General features: G+C 37.4%; 2 protein-coding genes across 2 annotated transcripts; one reads left to right on the forward strand and one right to left on the reverse strand.

Moving 5' to 3' along the window:
* Nucleotides 1-1,989: 1,989 nt before the first annotated feature.
* Nucleotides 1,990-12,819, reverse strand: LOC143850893 (uncharacterized). Its single transcript, XM_077360172.1, has 11 exons — nucleotides 12,429-12,819; nucleotides 9,383-9,530; nucleotides 8,997-9,068; nucleotides 7,971-8,042; nucleotides 6,397-6,468; nucleotides 6,158-6,301; nucleotides 5,929-6,009; nucleotides 4,690-4,761; nucleotides 4,491-4,562; nucleotides 2,259-2,330; nucleotides 1,990-2,173 (listed from the first exon to the last, which is right to left on the reverse strand). The coding sequence occupies exons 1-11, from the start codon at nucleotides 12,511-12,513 to the stop codon at nucleotides 2,083-2,085; spliced, it is 981 nt and encodes a 326-aa protein (XP_077216287.1). The 5' UTR covers nucleotides 12,514-12,819; the 3' UTR covers nucleotides 1,990-2,082.
* Nucleotides 12,820-14,285: 1,466 nt separating this feature from the next.
* LOC143849650 (putative inactive purple acid phosphatase 2) lies at nucleotides 14,286-21,699 on the forward strand. Its single transcript, XM_077358762.1, has 3 exons — nucleotides 14,286-14,941; nucleotides 15,239-15,359; nucleotides 19,729-21,699. The coding sequence occupies exons 1-3, from the start codon at nucleotides 14,358-14,360 to the stop codon at nucleotides 20,932-20,934; spliced, it is 1,911 nt and encodes a 636-aa protein (XP_077214877.1). The 5' UTR covers nucleotides 14,286-14,357; the 3' UTR covers nucleotides 20,935-21,699.
* The last annotated feature ends 493 nt before the right edge of the window (nucleotides 21,700-22,192 follow it).

Genomic DNA, 22,192 nt, shown 5'->3' on the forward strand with positions numbered 1-22,192 from the left:
AACCAGAAATGCTATTGTTTCTATGTTGAGTTAATTGTAGCTTGCATTTGAGAATTTCAAAGAACTAACTGTGCTAATCTAAAACAGGAAGCTGAAAGTTATATGCAGAGAGGGATCAATCTGCAATCCTCCAACACATTGAACAAAGAGCCTAAAAAGTGCTGAAGTATAGTGGGACTAGTGTTGCAGAACTGTTGGGAAATCTTGTGTTGGATCGACAAATGGAAGGTATCAACAAGTTCTACAAGGAGGTAATCACCATTCTACAGGGTGGCAATCAAGTTGCTGACGCGCTTGTTTAGTGATTAATGTTATACTTCTTACCCATTCATCCTTCTCAACCCAGTTGGGTCCGAAAACTGTGTGTGACCCGACCGTTGGGCCCGACCCGCTATTTAAGTGAGTTGGGCCTGGCTCGGGTAAGCTTGTTTTGACCCACTATGTATTAGGGGTTTTACGGCTTATATTCGTTTTCTAGTTTTCAGAAGAGGGTCGAGAGCTCAGAATAGGTGAGAAGGGTGTACAACGGTTTCTGGGTGGGTTTGGTGAGAGAGACTGATTTTCTCTCGTGGTCTCCAGTTCTTATAGACAAAATGATCTTCCCATAACCCTTTGATGAGGATGCATCAATGCCCTCTGATTTCGCTATCACATATATAATGCATACTACATTTTAGCATGTACTCTTAGTTGCACAAAATCATTTTGGCTGTTAATTTACCAGTGGATATGCTTATATATGTAGATGAAAAAAATAACAGCTGATTTTGGACTTAAAGTGATTTTACGATGTGCAGTCTATCTGTGAAGCTCTATATCATGTTTTCAATCTAGGATTTGAAGATCATTCATTCACAAAATGATATTGTTGATGTTACTAGAGGCGTGTTTTTCGCTTATGAACTACAACATGGTGGTTTTTGTTAAGGCTGCCAAAGAAGTTTGAAGATGAGAGCTGTGATTGTTCAGGCTTTTGGAGCCGCCGGATTCTGGATTCCTAAAGTTCAACTTTGATGATTCTAGCTTTGGAAACTCGCGGTTATAGGGGGTCCTTATGGATGAAGAGGGAGTAGTGAGGTGGGCCCTTGTGGGCCCTATTGGTGTGGCCTTTTTGGGCCTTATTTTTCCCATAACGCTAGCAAATCCCAATTAAGGTTTTAAAATCATCCAATTATGATGGGAAAATTGTAATGGGTTAGACTTGATGGTTGCCCATCTTTTGATTCAATTATGTAGTCGGGCCGTGACACATGGGCCTATAGCCACCTCATTTTCTCTTTTGCTTGTCTTATTTCTAAAAGGGTTATGATATTTTCACCCCCTCTTCAAGTATTTCCATTCCCTTTTCACTCCCTCCCTTATTCCTTCTTTTGAGTGACTTTATTTATAAGCGTAAAACAAAATTTACACCCATTTTTTCACTAAAATTGGACATAACATTAGTTTTGCTCATGTTTTACATCAAAAGAAACAGGACTGAAGATACAAACAAAAGGAGGTGAAATGCTGAGAAAGGGACGAAATTATCATGTTTTCTAAGAAAGCTCATTTAACTGGTGCATGGGAGGTGGCAATGGAGTCAATTTTAGGAAAAGACAAACAAATGGAGTAAAAATGCAAGCAACAAAGAAGAGAGATTACAGTGCAGTCCTTATGCAAGGAATTTTTACATGCATATATTTTTAACTAGGCAATTTCGCGGAAAGTCATTTCGCAGATGACTTTTGCAGGAGAGAACAGCCAACTCATATGGATCTCAGATGAATTAAATCAATAAGACAATCTGCTAAAATGTGAGCCTGTGTGACTGTTCTCTCCTGCAAAAGTCAGCCGCGAAATGGTTTTCTGTGAAATTGCCTAGCAAATCCCATTCACTGATCCAAATTCCAAAGGGAAACAATATATTTGGACTAGTTCTTGTCCAATCATGAGTTTAAAACACTGTTAATTCCCAAATCCTCTTCTTAGTTTTTGCAAACCAAAAGAATGTGTAGAAAGAACCATTTCATTTGGAAGTGTCATTCCATAAGTGGTATGGTAAAAATATAATACCTAAACTGAAAAAGAATAAAACAATGTGCTCTAAAATAGGAACTCAGAGTCAGAGAGTTCAAGCACGTTGTGGACACCCTTAGGGTTTACACCTGGCTTGAATTGGTTGCCTTCAATATACCTGCACCAGCATGGAGAGTTCTGTTTAGTTTTCTTCGAGAATTTCAATCGTGTTTTAAGTCTTTCAAATGATTTCAGGAACTCACATTTCTTTCAAGAAAGGGTGTTTATAGAAGGCATCTGGAATCCTTCCTGTAAATAGGTTGTGATCCAAATACCTGAAATTGCATGATGAAGAGGTGAGTGCAAGGAACAACAATGATTGGCCAGTCACTAATGGGTCATGAGTATATAGATATACAAAAACATACATATTTTACATGGAAAATGTTACGGTTCTAGACTTCTAGGTGAGGGCCTGCCTAGGTATGGGACTAGGTGGGACCCAACCTTGCGTGGGACAGGTTTAAAGGGCTTGGCCGAACAAGTTCCATCAGCCCTAGGGCCTTTTGGTGTATCGTTATTTTTTTGTTTTGAATGGCCCTTTTGGTGTATTGGTTTGGTACCTAACACTTGGTATCATAGCAGCCACCACGTCATGGGTTCGAGTCACAGAAGGGGCGACCTGTGGAGAGGACTACCTAGAAAGGGCTACCTAATAAAAAAAGCCATAGTGAAAATCGCCACATATTGGGCCGCGAAGATGTTAGACGAGGAAGCGTGGTAGAATGGTTAGTCCTGGGTAGTGGCCTGCCTAGGTATGGGACTAGGTGGTACTCAGCCTGGTATGGGAAAGGTTTAACAAGGCTTAGCCTCGTACGTTCCATCAGTCCTAGTGCTTTTGACGTATTGGTTAGGTACCTAACAAAAAATTATCAAAAGTCACTAAAGTGTTCAGCACTTGTCAAATCAACTCGGTTTCGCCCAGGCTTCAAGTATGGAGTTGTCTGGCTTTAATTTTATAAATAAATCAGCTGAATGATTTTCTATATAATTGGCAAGTTTTGCAATGGCTGGACCAAGTTGAATTCAGAAATTGCAAGCCATGCATATGTACAAAAATGCATTTGCATACATATCAAACATTGGCATGTCCTTCATAATTTCCAGCTTAAGTTTGCATAAAACTCTATAAAGACGAAGGAAACGCAAAAGAATATGAATTACAATAGGGGCAGAGAATGCCCCACAAACAAAGAATCCGTGACTCCTTTAGGGTGAGAGTCCGCAGCCACAAAGATTGCCCTACAAACAAAAAATCCGTGACTCTTGAGAGAGTCCAGAGCCTCATTAGAACTAAGAAGTGTATGACAAAATGAAAAGGCACTAAAGTTACAAATCTCTACTATTTCATCAATGATCCCTGCTAATCTCTAAGGACCAGAAGAAATCTTCATGCACACATATTGGAGATTTGAGTAGAGCTCAAAATTTGGAAGAAATACATATGCACATACATGCCAACCTACAGAATTGCATGCATAAGTACACATGGATAGACACAACCCACCACCCCCAACCATCAACACAGAAACACAGGCTGAGAGAACTGAAACAAATATTCTCTCTGTTGGTCTTTTCCTAAAAAAAGAATGACATTCCTAAATTTATATTCTGAGTTTTTATGTGGTGTTCGGGTGTAGCTGCATGTAATCAAGGTGCTCCCTTGATATTTGATCTAACAACTGTCGCTGGATCAAATATGAAGGGGAGCACTGTTCTTGAACCTCCATTATGCCATCTACAGGCAGACACCATATTATTTCTCATGTTCTCTTTTGTTTATCTTTTCTTGAAAATGAAGTCACCCCAAGGACACCTTCAACATCCAGGGTCATAGACCAACCACCTATCCATTCTCAAGCACCTCTAGCAGAAATTCAGAACTCACAATCAATCCTTTACCAATCTACCCACCTACCAGAAAGCCTCTTCGCCATAATGATAGAACCTCACAATTCTTTTTTTAAAATTCTTCAACTCAGTTAACAATTGTTTCATCTCAACTTCATTTGAATCTTCAACGTCAATGGTTGATTCTTATTTTAATATAACAACACACACACACACACACACACACACACACACACACACACACATGCAAAATATGTATTTTAATATAAAAATACCTCCAATTTATATCTAAGTCAGGAGTTACTTGGTCAAGTTGATTCTTATTTTAATATAAGAACCCCTCCAATTTCTATCAACTCAACATCGATTCAGGAGTTACTCGGTCAAGTTGACTTGACTACACTCATTTTTTGGTTAAGTTTCTGAACTCTTGAATGAACACAGCTGACAACTAACAAGAAATCATGAGAAGCACATGGATAAAAATCCATGGTTGTTCCATTCAACATCAAGGGCAAAACCAAAACAAGAAAGCGAAGATCCTATTTCAGAAATTAAATTCAAGAGTAGATAATAAAACTCACAGGTAAGTCAATTTAGAAATATGGGCAAGCCCGGAAGGTATCGTCCCAGACATCTTGTTGTAGGACAAGTACCTACAACCGAAACATCAAGAAACTTAAGAGAATCCACTATTGCAAGAAGCCCAAGAGAAGGATTTCAGGCAGAAAGCGGTAGAAGAAAACGCTTAAGCAATTATTCATTTGACATCAAAATACTTACAAGATTTCTAGATTTGTCAAGTTTGCAAGCTGTGCTGGTATCCCTCCAGTTAAGTAGTTGTTATTTAGGTACCTAGATATCAAAAATGAAGGATGAATCATCTGGAAGTTCTTAAAGTATGTAAGGGGGTTGCTTTGCAATATTAAATATTTGCAAATACTACAATTACAAGTATTTGCTTCTTCAAAGAAGGAAACTAAGGAAATCTTTGCAGGAGGTCAACAGGTAAAATAAATAGAAGAGTAATTCCTGGTGTTTGGTGTTTAAATGGAAAAAATCTCTCACAAACTTAATTGGTGTTTGGTGTTTTGAATGATATCAAAATCTAGAGAGAAAAATGACGACCAAAAATCATACAATTGGAATTAAGAGATGTGGATGTGCCTTTGGTGTTTAAATGGAAAACATGTCTCACAAACTTAATTAGATGACACACTGTTTTGAATGATATCAAAATCTAGATAAAAAAATGAAGACAAAAAAATCATACAATTGGACACTAAGAGATGTGAATGTGCCTGAATAACTTGGACATGAACACATTTATCTGTATCTCGGTGTCAGAGAATGTAAAGTGTTGAACTCGAACACAACAACCTAATCAATCTCGATATGACACGAATATAGACAGTTAATTTGTAAATATGAAGGATATATTATTAAGACAAAATCAGTTCATAACATACAAAATGCATTTGGATAAATATATATATGTATATTGTATTAAACTAGTTATGGATAAATAGTAACAAAAAACTAAACTTACACATGGACATGATGTGACGAGTGGGAAACAAGGGGATCTAGAAAGCCCAACATGCTGGCACGTATGTGAAAGTACATAGTGATAACCAGATGATATCTTCAGATTTTGGTCCAGAAAGGCATAAAGGTGTAGAAAAATGTATTTAGAAAACTACAAACATAATAGAACTAGAGTGATGATATTTTCACCTCCCCTGCAGTACGCATCCCCCCCTTATTACGTGAACAGTGGGCAACTTTAAGGCTTTTTGACATCAAATCACGTTAAAAGGGGGGCCGAATGCGTACTGCAGGGGGGGGTGAAAATATCATCGCCCTAGAACTATACAACTGGCATACAAATAAGTATGGCATGCGTCGGGCACAAGCAATTGAAATGAAAAATGTTTGGAATGAGTGTCCTTGTTAACAGATATCTATGTGTTTAACAAATAGAACACTTCCACTCACATGCCAATATTGACATGAACTTACAGGTTGCGCAGTGAAGGAAAGCTGCCCTCAACGCGGATGAGCTCCCTTATAGTTCCCACTAAATGGTTGTTACTAACATCCCTGAGAATAGAAGGCTGCAGATTAGCAAATTGCAAATCTATAAAAGACCTAAGATATACAAGTTTACAATAGTGAGAAAAAGATAAATTATAAGATACAAAAATCATGCTGATATATGGAATCCTCCAGCTCAGAGAAGACAGAGTACAAGTGCCGCAGGTTTGGGAGATTCCCCAATTCAGCAGGAATTTTGCCCGTAAAGCGGTTCTCGTGAAGATAGAGATAACGAAGCTCTGGTAGATTTGCAAGCTCCTTAGGAATTTCCCCTTTAAAATTATTGAAGCTCAGGTACCTGGAAAATGTTCCAGTTAATATCCCTTGAAGATACTTAAGTTAAAGGATTACATCAATTAGGTAATTTGTGTGAAAAAGGTCTGAAATACTCACAGATTAGTCAGCCTCTTCAGTTCTCCAATTTCAGGAGGAATGACATCTTGTAGCTTATTCCACCTCAAATTTCTATAAAGCACAGGATAACAACAGAATTATAACCGGTTAGGAAACAAATTTCTTTTGCATCGATCTTCTATTGGTAACATGAAACAATTTATGCACAACGGGAAATTAAATCAAAACATGAAGAATTATTTGCTCAAGGATGCAAACCAGGATATCCCTAGGAGTACCAATGATTTAGCAAATAAGGAGATCTTGCATGAAGGCAGCCCATGCCCCCATTGTAGTCTTTTTTGCCTTTCATTAATCAATATCTTTTAAAAAAACAAATCAAGATTTAACAGGTGTGTAAGTACAGAAGGGACCAAAATTGTCAAATATGAGAAAGATACAGTCAAGAGTTATAACGTTCCCCAGGTTTTTCGCATTTTCTTGCTTCAAAGGACTCACTTGCTATGTTAAAGTATATATGTATGACATAGGTACATATGGGCATGGCTTTACAATTCAAATTGAGGAGTCCATCATTGTTCTGACATCTATTTTAGATTGTTTAGGGTAACATGGCTTCTCTGGCCAGATGCCAGTGGCTCTTAACTATCCAATGCAAACAAAGTTTGAGAACAACCCATAAACTATGATTAAGATAAGACAAATTCGATATTCGAGGAAGATCTTCGTGCATGCGTCACACTTGCTATGTTCCTAAAACTAGTAATTCTAATCAGTCGTGAAGCCTTCTTTACCACTTGTAATCCTTACCTAAGTTAATCCAAACCTACTATAACACTACTCGCTCTATACATTTCTTGTTTGATTCCAATGAGGCTCATTACATCCTTCATGTTCACTTTCAATGACGCTTTCTACACATTTCTTCTTTACTTTCTTTAGAGCTTTTCGGTTCTTGTATTTTCTCTCTTCTAAACTCCTCACTTCGTGCTTCTCCCGCATTGCTTCTCGCACTCGCTTCCCACTGTTGCAACTATGGTCGACTAAAATATAATGATGCCTCTAACAGGGATGAGTACAATTTTTTTCCTATTTCAGAAACAGTCAATGTTACAAATTGATATCAAATGAGAGCTTAATGTAATCATCCCAAGACTACTACACTTATAGTGGTTTCAATCTTGCATACTTTACATGTAGCGCATGTGCAGGATGATTAGTATTGCCCAAAGTTGTGGGCCCATACCAAGCATTGCACTAGTCAATTATTCTAATCATCTGATCAATGGATTTTTGCTCATTTAATGTGGATCTGTATCCACATTTACTTTTAAATGTACACAAATGGTGATCCTTTTCAATTGGTGGAGTCAGATCAATGAGCACATTTCACGTGCATGGTGGGTTGGCCTTTGAGAGTAGAGACCACCACGTCAATGCAGAAAATATCTGTTTGGCTCGCGCAATAAAGGATAACGAGAAACATAAAAAAGAACTGCATGTAATTCTCAGCCATTCAAAAAAAAAAAAAGATGCATGTAATGCCCTAAGAACAAATTAAATAAGAACACTTCACAAGTGAATAAAAGCCTATGGAAGAGGGTAGAAAGTACAATGTTCTAAGACGCTTCAGCCGGCCGATTTCAGTTGGGATTGGGCCAGTTAACTTGTTATTGTGAAGATCCCTGTCATTTAGGCGCAAGAAAACATATTAGGCATTTGTTTGAAGAAAAGAATAAATGAAGAAAAGAACAATTTGATGGACTAAAACAAAATTTAAATTTAAATTGCCCTCATATAGTTAGATATAAACTAGTAAGATGATTTCTTTGTTGTACATGTAAACATGGAGGTTTGTCACAAAGAAATGCAGACCAAATATTTTCTTTTGCAAGCAAAAAAATTTCTAAGAGGACCAGCATTGCCAAGAGCTGAATGAATGCTTAATAGAAAGCAGCTTCTTACGTTGTTGAAAATGAGTCATCCTAATTACATAAATAAACATAAATACACAACTATTACAAGCTGCTAGGGAAAAAAGCATTTGGAGCCCAATCCCTCTAGTATGGACTGATCTAAATACTACACATCCAGTCCCTATTCTCTGCACCAAGGCAACTAGTTATATATCTCAATATTACAACCCACCAGGCAACTATCGTTATTTATAAAATAAACATCTATTTCCTACCCAGTACATCAAGGAAATAGGATTGCCTCAACATATATTGCTTTGTACAATTGTGTACACTTGCATAAAACAAAAAAGTAAGATATTTGGCTGATAAATTGTCATGAAAAACAAAATGCAATTAATGAAAGCCTAGGGATTGCACATAAAATTAATGAAAGCCTCCAATTACCATGATAGACAGCAAACATGCATAGCATTCATGCAAAGTATTGATAGATTGGTAATTGATTAGGTTAATAAAAAAGAAGAGTGCACTGTCCGTATTCATCTTTTTAATCAGTTTTTTAACTGTCCCAAAAAAATTATTGGAGTTTAAATCCTATATTTTCAAATCTTCCATAGTAGCCTAGTAGGTTACTAAAAACATGAGTACATATGTTATACCATAGTGATGGGCTTAATTCATAGATACTATAGATAGAACTAGAAGACTGAGGGTTCTTACAGCCTTGTCAGATCCAGCAGATTGGTCACTGCAGTGGGAAAAGGCCCAACAATTGATACTGCATAAACTTCCCTGCAAGTAAAGAATGTTTGTAATGAGCACCCTACAACTCTCCCCTGGCAATCATCTCAGATTTGACTCTCATTATATGCATCTTCAATGTTTAGAAAACGCACGTGACACCTTTAGTGAAGATGCTGATTAAATTGCAAAGAAGTCTTTAATACGCAAAATAAAACTTTACAAGAAAGATTAGTCCTCCCGACCATAGCACATACTGATTGGAATGAATCTTTAAAATCACATTTCAAAAGATTGATAAAAAGACAGATGAAGGTAACATGGATGCTTTTTACTTATCCACCAAAAGAAAGATTTTAACTTACAGTTCTGTTACCACCCTATAATCTCCTTGACTGGAGCATGTCACACCAGACCATGGTGGTAGGTCACCGTCTCCACACGGATCATCTCCAACCCATGCATATACCACCCTCCATCCTAGAGATGCTTTTATTTCATTCAAGGCTTTAACTGCAACCCGAATAACATTCTTGAACTCATGACAAAGCTCTAAAATTTCTTTTCATTTCTTTACAAACATCAAATCCATTTATGCCTCTTTAATTCCATATTGAGTAATGAAAAGAAAAGAAAAACACAAAAAAGAAAGCATTGCACATCACATAAAATTGATTAGTTGAAAAGGCAATTGACAATTTCCACATTATACCAAGAAAATGACATCAAATCCAGATCTGTTCACTTTCATCACAACATGCAACAATTAATACAAAATGCAACACAATCATGCAGTTGCCACAGTTGCCATAGAAAATGCCCCATCGACATTAATGCAGCGGATAAGTGAAAAATAATGAAAACAAAGGCATTGAATTCAAAAGTAATTATCATGACGAAGTCAGTACACAATATATTAAATTCTATAACCTATGATAGCCAGATCCAACGGTATGTTCTCTGTGAGATCTTTGTTTTGGTTTCTCTCTTGGGGTGCACAACACTTCGTTCCATTGGATGCACTTGCGGAAATCTCATGTCCTGCCTAAGATGTAAAGTTTTTTGTTGGCCATTAGCACATCAAAAGATAAACATTGTCGATGTTTTAAAGAGAAAAATGTGTCATATGGTGAATCGTTGTGTGTTGTACAAGGTGGCTAAAGAATCGTGCAAACATATTTTTCTTCATTGCCGGTTGGAGAGGGAGGTATGGAGGTTGATCTTGAGTGTATTGGCATTTGTTGGTTTTTCCCATATTTGTTCTCGGGCTTGTTGGAGGAGACGAGTGGAAGTGTCGACACTCATGGGATAAAGGTTGTGTTTTAAAGCTCATGATCCCATATGTGGTTGTTTGGGTCTTCTAAAATGAACGACACTGACCATTATTGAAGACAAAGAAAGGTTGGTTGCTCGGATCAAGCCACTTAAGAGTCTCGTGTTCACATACGCTATTGTGAGAGATAAATTTAGAGGCCATAATACTCAAGATACATATATGTATGAAATGCAATGTGATACTCATGGATAGAAAGGGAAAGAAGAAAGCTAAGTGGAGTCCTCCACCTCCTAATTCCCTCAGGCTTAACTTAGATATCTCCTCGTCGGAGAACTCAAGTCTGATGGGTCATGGGTGATTGAGGAGTGGTTTGGAATCATTTGGGGAATGTTGTGTTGTCCTTTTCCTGATTGATTAGATTAAAGAATTCTAAAGAAGTGGAAGTACTAGCTCCTTTTGATCTGTCTTAAGCTCTGCATCGTCAATGTTGGTGGAAGTCTCCGTGTGGAGGAGCATTTGCAGAATGTTATTTCATGAATTAAGAGTTATTATATGGATCCTAGGAGACAAGTAGGCATTATTGAGTGGATTCCCCGGTTAAAGATGGAGACCAGAGATTTTGTGTATGTGGGGTAATCTCTGCCTCTTGTGCAATACTTTTCCTTTTTATTCCTTTGCTCAAAAAAATCTTCTAGCAAAAAAGGTCTAAAACCTAAGATAGTTCATGGTTTACTAGCTGCTATACAAAACCCTTTTCTATCACAATTCCATCATTATTGATGTCAAATCATATTTGGCTTTCTTTTATTCACAAGAGGATTTTACTTACATGCCAAATATAAGAACCCAAAATGCAAAGCTAGTCGGTGTTTCACCTTCCTTATTTGTTTAATACAATGCCTGAATTCACGTATAATTAGACCCAAAATCAAACCACATAGTAACTAAGAATAAAACGGAACACTGTAGCGCTGTGCAAAATGGTTTGGGTTCTGCAAAACAAAAGAATAGTATTCAACTATCTGATTGTCAAACTCCGAGCTTCTATACAATCGACCTAATCTTTAAGCATATAACGATCTATAGATACAAAAAACATAGCCTCACAATTCAATAACTAACCCAAACATTTAACACAATATTAATTTTCATATTCTAATCATTTTTTTTTAATAAGGTTTTTCATATTCTAATCATCTGCCAACAAACTTCCTAAACTCAGTTGAAATGACATAAAAAAAACCTACCTTAAGGACTAAGAGAGATAATTTGGCAGCAGAAACAGAAGAATTCAAGTCAATTGACTCATAAGAAACAAAAACACAAATTAAAATCTCTTGCCACAGAACGAAGCCCTACGAGGCCCTAATTTCAAGAACTGTCTTCAACCATTAATCCAATCAATTTGTATACATCAAAATGACACTGATTTTAAGCATATCAAAGATCAACCACAAAAGAATGGCTGAGTTCAAATTGATTCACTGGTTAGAAGCCAAACAAGAAATTTTTTTACTAACTTAAAGTTTCAACCATACCAATTGATATAGCAGAAAATCCTACAATTGAAGCAAGTGATCAATCCACGGACAATAACATGGCAGAATACAAGTCCATTTATGCTATATAAACCAGAGGGTGAACTAAATCACAAAACCCTAACCTCGAAAACTGACTGTTTAACTTTAACGTCAATCCAATAAATCACAATACCATAAAAGCAAGAATTTTAAGCATGTAAGAGACAATACTAGAATAAAATGAGAAACTTCAAGTCAATTAACTGGAAACCAAAACAGAAACTAAATTTTCTCTCTGCGTTACCCAAAATAATAATAAAAGAACTGACTAATCACAACCTAATCAGTTGAAATAACGCAAAATCCTTATTCCCAAGCACGTCCGAGATTAATCGACAGAAAAATGTCAGAATTCAACTCAATTCAGAAGCAATAAACTAAGCAAAAAACTCAATTTTCACAGGCCGAAAAAAACCTAATCATCTAACTTCAAATTTCAATCCAAAGTCAAAACGAAGTGAATTCATTTTCCACACTACTAAAACCTAAGATTCAAAACATCGAGTTTCGATTTCAACAAAAAAACTCTACAATTAGAAGCGATCGATAGATTACCGTCTCTCTTTAGGGTTTTGCAATGAGAAAAAGTGAGTAAGAGACTGAGGCAGCAGATAAAAGCAAATGCCGATTGAGACGCCATGGAGATCCGAGATCTTTATGTACAGAGATCGATGGAAGAACGGATCTGAGATTTCATTTCTCGATCTGAAGGTCCGAAAACCCTAATTTTCTCTCTCGGATCTGCAAAATCTCTGTTTAAACTTATTCCTTTCGTACTCTCAGTTCTTTTCCCCAGTTGTTTATCTTTCTTTTCCTCTGTTTAATTTAGGGCAATGATAAATTCGCTTCCCCTATAGGATAATCCGCACCACTTGATACGTTAAAAGCATTAAGTCTGCCTCATAGGCGCATACGGCATACCCGCCTTTACAGGGGTGCGAATTTATCATCGTCCTAAATCTATCGCTTCTCTATTTGAAAATGTTTCGGAAATTACCCGCGTTTCCAGGAAAAGAAAAACAGAAGGGAGATTGATAAATTCAACCCCTTTTTTACTTGGGACAGCCCCGTCTTGTGTAAATGACTAAATGAGTATTCATAGATGGACTAGAAGAAGCTGTCCTAAGTAAAAAGTGAAGGCGAATATCTCACTTCCCATAAGTTCAGACAAATGCCGCTGAAAACACCTTGATCAGATGATTCTATGCACTTGATTCATCAAGCCTCATTTAGGTTTATGCTAAGAAAAGCTAAACCTTGATTTTTCTTCGCCTTCGATTTTTCCAGCCTCAATTTCCTTTTTATTCCTATTATTTGTCCTCTTTTCTTTTTCCTTTTGCTTTTTCTTCTTTCTTTTCCTCATCTTCCAAGTTGCAGTGATGGTCATTGGGGGTTTTTTGTTGGTATCTTTCTCTTTTTCATCGTATGGCACCACTGTTCGTGCCAGCAATATACACTACCAGCCCAACCATATAATGCAATTTAAAATCTTCCTTTCTTTAAAAGTTTGGTAACTTGGCAATTTCAACCAAGTTGGTAGCTTTTTCTTATTTTACTTCATTTTCGGTAAGGGAAATGATATCAACACAATTATGGGTGTTCATTATTCGGTTATAATCGAACAACTGATCTGAACCGAATTGGTTTGGTCGGTTCGGTTTGGTTTTTTCTCCTTCTGGTTCGGTTTCGGTTTTTTTTTTTTTTTTTTTCTGGAAATTCAGTTATTTGGGTTCGGGTTCGGTTATCTAAAAAAAAAAATAACCGGTTAACCGAATAACCGAAATTATAGATAAAAACCATTATTTTTCCCAAGACAATGCTATATGGGTACTCCATAGGATGATCAAAACCATCAATTTGATTGATCACAACTTAAATAGGCTGTGCTAAAAAAATTATTTCAATAGGCTAATCCTAGCCCTCCGGTCCAAACCGAGATTTTACTTTTTTTTCCTCTTTTTCTCCCTACTATTCAGTTATTCGGTTATAACCGAATTTTTAATAGGTTCGGTTTTGGTTCGGATTTTAGAAATTTCGGTTCGGTTTCAGTTTTCAAAATTTGTTATCAAATTTCGGTCTGTTTGGTTCGGTTATAACCGAACAAACACCCCTAAGCACAACCATGTTTTAATAATTGCACAAACCTAGCTTGTCTTCTCATTTTTTAATCAGCTTGCGAGCTTTTTATAACCTTTTGTCAGCTGTTTAAGTATTAAAAAACAAGATGAGTTAGTGTAAATATCAAAACATAGCTGTGCTCTTATCAAATCCATTTCTCCAATTAGCTAATAAAGTTTATTATCATTTGGCAGTGACCCATCAACAAGAACCGAAGATTACTTGACTTTGAAGATCGAAAAAAGAATATCCCATATTCTCATATGACATTGTCTGTCCATTCTTATCTCCATCTACATTGAAACCCATGAAAAAAACCCCCACCAAAACCCATTCAAAATTTCTCTCTCTAAAACTCTTCCTACCATGATTTCCCTCACCCCCCTTTCTCCCCCTCTCCCCCTCCTAACCTTCTTCTCCACACTCCTCCTCACAGCATTCTCCTCCCCTGTTTCTCTCAACATCACCCCCGAAACCCTAAACAAATCCCTCGATTCCGTTCAAATCCAATGGAATGGAATCGATTCTCCTTCCAATCTCGACTGGCTTGGAATCTATTGTCCCCCCAATTCATCCGATTCCGATTTCATCGGTTACAAATTCCTCTCCTCTAGCCCTAATTGGAAATCCGGATCTGGGTCCCTCTCTCTCCCACTCATCAATCTCCGGTCCAATTACGAATTTCGGATCTTTCGATGGTCCGAAAACGAGATAGACCCTAAACGGGTCGATCATGACCACAACCCATTACCAGGAACAAAGCATTTCTTAGCAAAATCGGCTGAATTAGGGTTTTTGGTGATGGGTCCGGAGCAAATTCACTTGTCGTTTACTTCGAAAAATGATGAGATGAGAGTGATTTTTATTATGAGAGATGGGTTTGAGAGCTTTGTGAATTATGGGGTTGAGGAAGGGCAGCTTGATCAGATTGTGAAGACTGAGGTTAAAAGGTATTGTTAAAGTATAAATGATTAAATAACTCCAACGCTAAAGACCTGTTTGCTTTAGATTATGGCAACTGATTGTGGAGTCCCCACCCGATTATTTGACTCAAATTTAGTGCAATTTTAGGTCCAATAATCGGTTGGGGACTCTACAATCGGTTGTCCTAATCTAAAACAAACAGTTAGCTTAAGCTTTTAGAGTAATTAGTTGTTTCACATTGCATCAGAGCTATTGCTGGGTCAAAACCCAACAACTCCTTGATATTAAAAAGCATTTGAAGTAATGGGTTGTTTCATTAACAGGTATGAGAGGTCGGATATGTGTGATTCGCCAGCGAACGATAGTGTTGGGTGGAGAGATCCGGGGTTCATTCATGATGGGGTGATGAAGAATTTGAAGAAGGGGGAGAGGTATTATTACAGGGTAAGGTGGACAATTTTTCGTTATTGTTTTTTGAATTAGCATTTGTTTTGCTTTTGTTACTGTTCTGGAATTCCTTTTTTCTTATTTTGTTTATGTAATTTGTAGATCTTTTATCATGACTTGGAGTCGGTTTATTATGTTTTCTTTTTCTGCTTTTGGACATATTGGGGTATGTGGGTTTCTTTGATTATATGATCCAATATAGTTATATGGTCTGTTCGTTTGTTTTTTTTTTACTTTTTTATTGAATTAAGTGGGTTTCTTTTCTGTAGTTTGCTTGTCATAATCTTGGATTTTTTTTTCATCTTTTATCAGGTATTTTTTTTTATGTGCTGTTGTATCATAGCATATGATGGAATTAGTCCTTTTCGTCTCTTGGATGAGTCTTTCTTGTTTGATTAGATGATTTCACTCAGCTTTGGCATAGATTTGTTCTGTTTCTGCTTGTTTTTCTTTTTATGAATGAGGATAACTTGCTTGTCGTTTGGACGCTCTATCGCCGTGTATGTTGATCCTTAGTATCTAGAGTTGGTATGATTGATGGTAAGGTGTGAGGATCAGTGGATCTAGAAGAAGAATGGAGGAGTTTGAGAAGAACATGTGTTTGAGTGATTTGGCAAGAGAAAGTAACAGGAACTCTCACCCAAATCAGGCTTGGAAACCAGCAACCATTGAAGATAGGTGGGTTTAAGAGATCACGGTGTCCTTGGAAGTAAGCGAAACCAGGAGATTTGGAAGGTGCAAAGGAGTAGGCGTGAGGAGCGATTATTAAGGGTAGCAAGGAGAAGGAAGGCAGACTGGGGGATTGGAAATGCTCAAAGTGTTTAGTCGTCAACTTTCAGAGGAGGCTAGAATGTCTGAAATCTGAAGTGCCAAAAAATCTGGTCGGGTCTTTGATAAGAACTTCCCTCGAAAAGAAAAAAGTTGCTTGTCGTTGTGCTTCGGGTTAACCTGTTCATTTCTTGAATTGGGTGTATATTCAGTCATTACTTGTTTCTCATAGGTTGGGATTAATTTGTGGTAAAATTATTTTCAATTTTTCATATAATCTTGTATGAGAATGGTTGTGAGGTTGCATGTGATCATTCACAAATAATGCTTATAATATGCTTTAGAAATAAAATACTTACTGGCTTCCAAAGATGCCTTAATGTCCTATTTGCTAATAAGATTAAATTAACATAATCTTATTAGCAAATAAAGACCAATTTTGGTGGCATCCAAAGAGGTCCTTAGTCTTTTTCATTTGAATGGTAAGTGGCCCTTGGTTTTCCCACTATAAATCCTATCCTGTAAAACATTTTTCAATGTCACCAAGAATCATGATTTTGCCATAACATTCAACATTAAAAAAAAAGTCACTAAATTGTAACTATGTTACAAGTAGAAATTATGTTTTTTATTTATTTATACAAAATGTCCTTTGTGCAACTCTAAAAGCATGCTTTTTTTCCATGAAACTTGTTTTTTTTCTTATGAACTTTATTCATTTTAAATATAAGTAGCATTATGACTAGTAATCTTAGGGGAAAATATCACAATTTTAGATTTTAGATGTCAATGGAAGGCATTTTGATCAACAATGGTAAGGTTTAGTGTTTATGAGCAATTTGGAATTATTTTTCAAAAGCTTGAACTTTTTGTCCGTTTCATAATGACTAATTGAGGAATATTTTTGGTAAAAAAAATCCTAACTTTTGAAAGGGAGTTAGCTGTCTTTGTTTAATTTGTTTATGCTGTTTGTCTATTTTCTTTTTTTATTTAAGTTTTTTTTTTGTGGTTAGTGATTTGTAATAGCGTGGGATCTCTCTCTCTCTCTCTCTCTCTCTCTCTCTCTCTCTCTCTCTCTCTCTCTCTCTCTCTCTCTCGTGCGCCTTGAGCATCCTTCATGTCATTGGGTTAGTGGGCTCCATTTATAGACATTCTGGAAATATTTTTCAGAAGGTTGAACTTTTTGTCCATTTCATAATGACTAATTGGGAAATATTCTTCAAATTAGGGATTTGTTTGTAAAAAGCCTTTACTTTTTGAAACGGAGTTTCAAAGGGACGACAGGGGGTCGAAAAGGTGGGCTTTCTCTGGGCCAATCGGGATTACAAACTCCAATGAAGCTGGATTAAGATCGGTCGTATAAGGTACCAGAATAGTGGATGAAGGTATTCTTAGTTCTCTGACTGTTGAGGGAGATTCCCTTAATGTAATCTGGTGGTTGTGTGGAAGTCATTCTCATGCTTGGAGATTCGTTGAGTTGATAGATGAGATTCAAGAGAGAATTGGCGGTTTTGGTGCAAGGTTTCAGCATGTTAAAAAATCAGCCAATGGAGAGGGTGATAGGTTGGCCATGCTAGGTCGGGAGGGCTGAGTTGGAATTTTGTGATTGTTTACTTCCATGATGTTAGTTCCTCGTGTTTTTTGTATTTCCTTTTCTTGTAGCCTCAACAATCTCGCCCGTTGGCCCTCTCATTCTTTTGAATAATATTTTGCTCTTAGCCATTCAAAAAATACTTTTTTCAGACGGAGTTAATTGTCTTTATTTGATTTGTTGATGCTGTTTGTCTTTTTTTTAAGTGCTTTCTGTGTGGGTAGTGGTTTATAATAGTATCGGATTTCCCTCTTTCTCACGCCTTAAGTAGGTTTCATGTCTTTGGGTGAGTGGATACTGTTTTGTTTCCATGTGATAAGAGGAAGTTTTTATTATGAAGGAATCCTAGCATTCACATTCAAAAGTGCTAGAAAGAATTAATCTCAGGCACAAAAGTTGACCAAGCCGGACATTTCAGTTAGTTATCACTCACCACTTGCCAATGATTTTCAAAGTTAGCTCCAAAGATCCAGCAACCTTCCAAGGGCTCATTTCATGAAGTATTACTTATTTCTTGGACTGACCAGTCTTGTGCATGTTTTAATTCCTCTTCGTTAACGCCATCTTTAATCTTACTCTTTTGACCTACTCGGATGTCTCAATATATTTTATCATGCATGGGCGTACAACAACATGCATTACTTTTCTGTTTTATAGTCATGCAAACTAGAAGCCGCAAATTATCACTATTGTTGGCATCAACTACTAAAGTGCAACTGAAAAATAAATCCAAAATACTATAACTTTTTAAAAGTTACTCTTTAGGTTTCTGGATCTGTCTTTTTTCAGTTTTCTTTTTTATTGCTCTAAATTCTGATAGAGAGATTTTCTCCATAAAAGTTGACCGTTCATATTATAGGATTGCAAGTTACCTTTCCTGTCATCTGTTGCCACTTAATTTGCATTACCAGTATATCCTTTTTTTCTTTTAAATTTATATACAAACATCCTTAACTGTTATAAATATTTTCTATAAGGAGAACCCTTTAGCGATTCATATTTACTGTTAAGCTTCCCCAATCATTTCTCACAATTCATCTTCTTGTCATTTGATCCCAAGCTTGATATTAGGTAAGTAAATGAGGCTTATAACTTACCACCAAGCCACGTAGTATTTACAAGCTGATAGCCAGTGCCAATCTTATCCTGTTACAATCTATTCCCTTGTTTTTCCTTTCAGAGAAGACCCATAGTTAAACCAGCCATCCTTCTTGCCTTACCTTCGGACAAGACAAGTAGCTAGTTTTTGGTTATGAGTAAGCTTCCCTGCTTTTAGTTCATTACAATTTTAAAATTAAAAATCCAATTCTGTTGAGCCTTCATCCGTAGTTCACTGGCAGGCTGCTTGCCTAGCTCTATTTCTAATTTTTGACATTGTACCAGCAGAGTATGTGTATGCAATTTGGCTGGTCATTTGTGTGCACATGCTTGTGTTGCATTTGTATATATGGGTGTTCATGTGTATAGTCTTCCTAGTGTTTTGCTGTTGTCGTGGGTTTTTTTTCTCAATTTTACCATTGGTTTTCGAATTCTCATTGCTGCTCATCTTGGCTTTGCTACCTTAGTCTAAAATTGATACGGGAAGTACCTTAATACTCATCTGTTTTTGTTTTGATTTGTAAACCTCATCTATGACAGGGTAAAGGCACACTCATGTCTGTGATTTACAGTGCCGGTCTTAAGTTATATTATTTCATTCATACTGCTGCATTGAGACTAGTTTAAATGATTTTATCATAATAGAACCAGGTTATCGCTTCTCTATTTAATCATGCCGTTCTTATCAATGAGAGAAATCTGTTTTTCCATATCCAAATTCAACCTTTGTTAATTTATCATATTGTACATCCTTCTTTTGTTTGATGCGTCACACCTTCAATTCTTATCTTCGGGTTTCTGTAATCTGAAGATTAAAAAACAGCCTGTTCATTTGCATTTATATTTGTAATTAGCATAAAAATGGCCTAACTTCATAATACTATATATTCTCCATTTTTGTAATGTCAGGTTGGTAGCAATGCAGGAGGTTGGAGTGCGACTCATAGCTTTGTTTCTCGGGACAGTGACTCTGATGAGACAATTGCGTTTCTATTTGGAGATATGGGCACTTCAGTGCCATATGCGACCTTTATCCGTACCCAAGAAGAAAGCATATCTACAGTGAAGTGGATTCTCCGTGACATCGAAGCCCTTGGTAATAAGCCCGCCTTTATTTCACACATCGGCGATATCAGTTATGCAAGAGGCTTTTCATGGCTGTGGGACGCCTTCTTCACTCAGATTGAACCTCTCGCTTCCAAGGTCCCATACCACGTATGCATAGGCAATCACGAATATGACTGGCCATCACAGCCATGGAAACCATCGTGGGCTGCATACGGTACAGATGGAGGTGGGGAATGTGGGGTCCCTTACAGTCTCAAATTCAACATGCCCGGAAACTCATCTTTACCAACTGGAACTGGGGCTCCCGACACCCGGAACCTTTACTACTCGTTCGATGCAGGGGTCGTTCATTTCGTGTACTTATCGACTGAAACTAATTTCCTTATAGGAAGTGACCAGTATAATTTTCTCAAGCATGATTTGGAGAATGTCAATAGGAAGAAGACCCCATTTGTTGTCGTCCAAGGGCACCGTCCTATGTACACAACAAGCAATGAGATCAGGGATACCCCATTGAGACAGAAGATGCTTGAGCACTTGGAGCCTCTGTTGGTCAAGAACAAGGTGACCCTTGCACTGTGGGGACATGTCCATAGGTATGAGAGATTCTGCCCTGTAAACAACTTTACTTGTGGGGACATGGGCATGGGCTTGCCAGTGCACATTGTGATTGGGATGGCGGGACAAGACTGGCAACCCATCTGGGAGCCGAGGCACGATCACTCAACGGACCCAATCTACCCGCAACCCAATTGGTCGATGTACCGTGGGGGCGAGTTTGGATACACTAGGCTCATCGCAACTCGAGAGAAGCTAACGCTTACTTATATTGGAAATCATGATGGCAAAGCCCATGACGTGGTGGAGATTCCTTCTGGCCTAAACCTGAGAGGGGGCAAGGCTTTCGAATTCTCATGGTATGTTGAAGGAGGGAGTGTTTTGTTGCTTGGGGCCTTTTTGGGTTATGTTCTTGGGTTCATATCACGTTCCAGGAGAGAAGCTGCTTCAAGAAAGAACTGGATTCCAGTGAAGAACGACGAAACATAAGCGAACAACCTGTCTGCAACTGATGACCTTTCGTCGATCCAACAGCTCAGTGATCTTAATGCAAATTGGTTTAACTAAGCATGTGGAAAATAAGTTTCTTAGTACTTTACGGGAACTTTACTTATCTGGGTAAAGGTTGGATTGAACATGACTCTGTGGCTGGGGCTTGATCTCTCTCTAGGAGCTTTGTAAATACTAAATATACGTATATTTGTGTGTATGTGAATCTCAGACCTTATGGTTTTATTGAAGCCGAGGATAGAGTACAGAAGGAGATATAGTAAAGAGTATGTATATTTCTATGTTAGAAATGGGCGCTGGTATCTGGAATCCTGTTCTGATATTGGCACTCCTTCCTTTATTTCACACTTTCACAGGCTGTCAACGGCCAATAAGAGACCGATTGGAAAGATGAGCATCGTCTTAGGCCTTGTTCTTTAACCCTTCTTGGTTGTGCTTCTGCACTTTTCCTATATCAGAGAAAAGAGAAAACAGAGAATGGTGTTTGGTAATTCTGACCCGTTCCACCCGTTCTGATTTCAGAATTGTGAGCCGTATTTGGTTTGGATTTGTGCCAAATTCTGGAAGCAAAGCAGTCGTTTCAAGCAATTCTGTTTGGCCTGTTAGGCAACTGATTTCTTAGTGAATTTAAGTTGATTATGGTTGGTTCAAGTTATCTCTTGACCTGCTAATTCTGCTTGTTTGGATGTGCTGGTTTTGCTTTCGCTACAAGTTTTAATTTAAGTTGATTAAGTTGATTGGGCCCGTTTGGATACCTCATGCATTTGTATATTGATTTGGATTTGAGTTTTGCATACAAAACACATCAATAATCTTCATGATCATGTTTTAAGAGAGAGAGAAAGAGAGGGAGGGAGGAATGTCTCGCTGCTGCCGGAGCAACGTGGGGGAGCAGCGATGGTGACTGAAGTTGCCACAAATATTTCCAAATAATGTCCCGCAGAAAAGATTTGAAAATTAGAATTTTTTGCACTGTTGTAGATGATTTGAAAATCTAAGGATCTCATCCGGTTCAAAATATCAACTAAATCCAAATCTGAATCTTGCTGGTATCCAAATGTAGCCTAAAGGCACTGTTTGGATTTCAAGATTTCCTAATTTTTTTGCACAGGTCAAGAGATGACTTGAACTGTATTATTGGATTCCAATTAAATGCATCAATTAGACTGCGAATCTCATTCCCATAAATTTTTGTTTAGAGGGTCCTTCAATTTATGATGATATTACTCTAAATTAA

This window comes from Tasmannia lanceolata, unplaced genomic scaffold (assembly GCF_043159265.1).
Source record: "Tasmannia lanceolata isolate RefF3 unplaced genomic scaffold, GAP_Taslan_0.1 ptg000018l, whole genome shotgun sequence".
Taxonomy (NCBI): domain Eukaryota; kingdom Viridiplantae; phylum Streptophyta; class Magnoliopsida; order Canellales; family Winteraceae; genus Tasmannia; species Tasmannia lanceolata.

Bases quoted from the DNA above. Each gene is read 5' to 3' on its own strand.
- LOC143850893 (XM_077360172.1), bottom strand. From the start codon at position 12,513: ATGGCGTCTCAATCGGCATTTGCTTTTATCTGCTGCCTCAGTCTCTTA. The intron at 8,043-8,996 runs GTAAGAACCCTC...CCTAAATGACAG, and splicing joins CTGCTGGATCTGACAAGGCT to GGATCTTCACAATAACAAGT. The intron at 2,331-4,490 runs GTGAGTTTTATT...ATGCAATTTCAG, and splicing joins ATTTCTAAATTGACTTACCT to GTATTTGGATCACAACCTAT.
- LOC143849650 (XM_077358762.1), top strand. From the start codon at position 14,358: ATGATTTCCCTCACCCCCCTTTCTCCCCCTCTCCCCCTCCTAACCTTC. The intron at 14,942-15,238 runs GTATTGTTAAAG...TTTCATTAACAG, and splicing joins GTGAAGACTGAGGTTAAAAG to GTATGAGAGGTCGGATATGT. The intron at 15,360-19,728 runs GTAAGGTGGACA...TTGTAATGTCAG, and splicing joins GGGAGAGGTATTATTACAGG to GTTGGTAGCAATGCAGGAGG.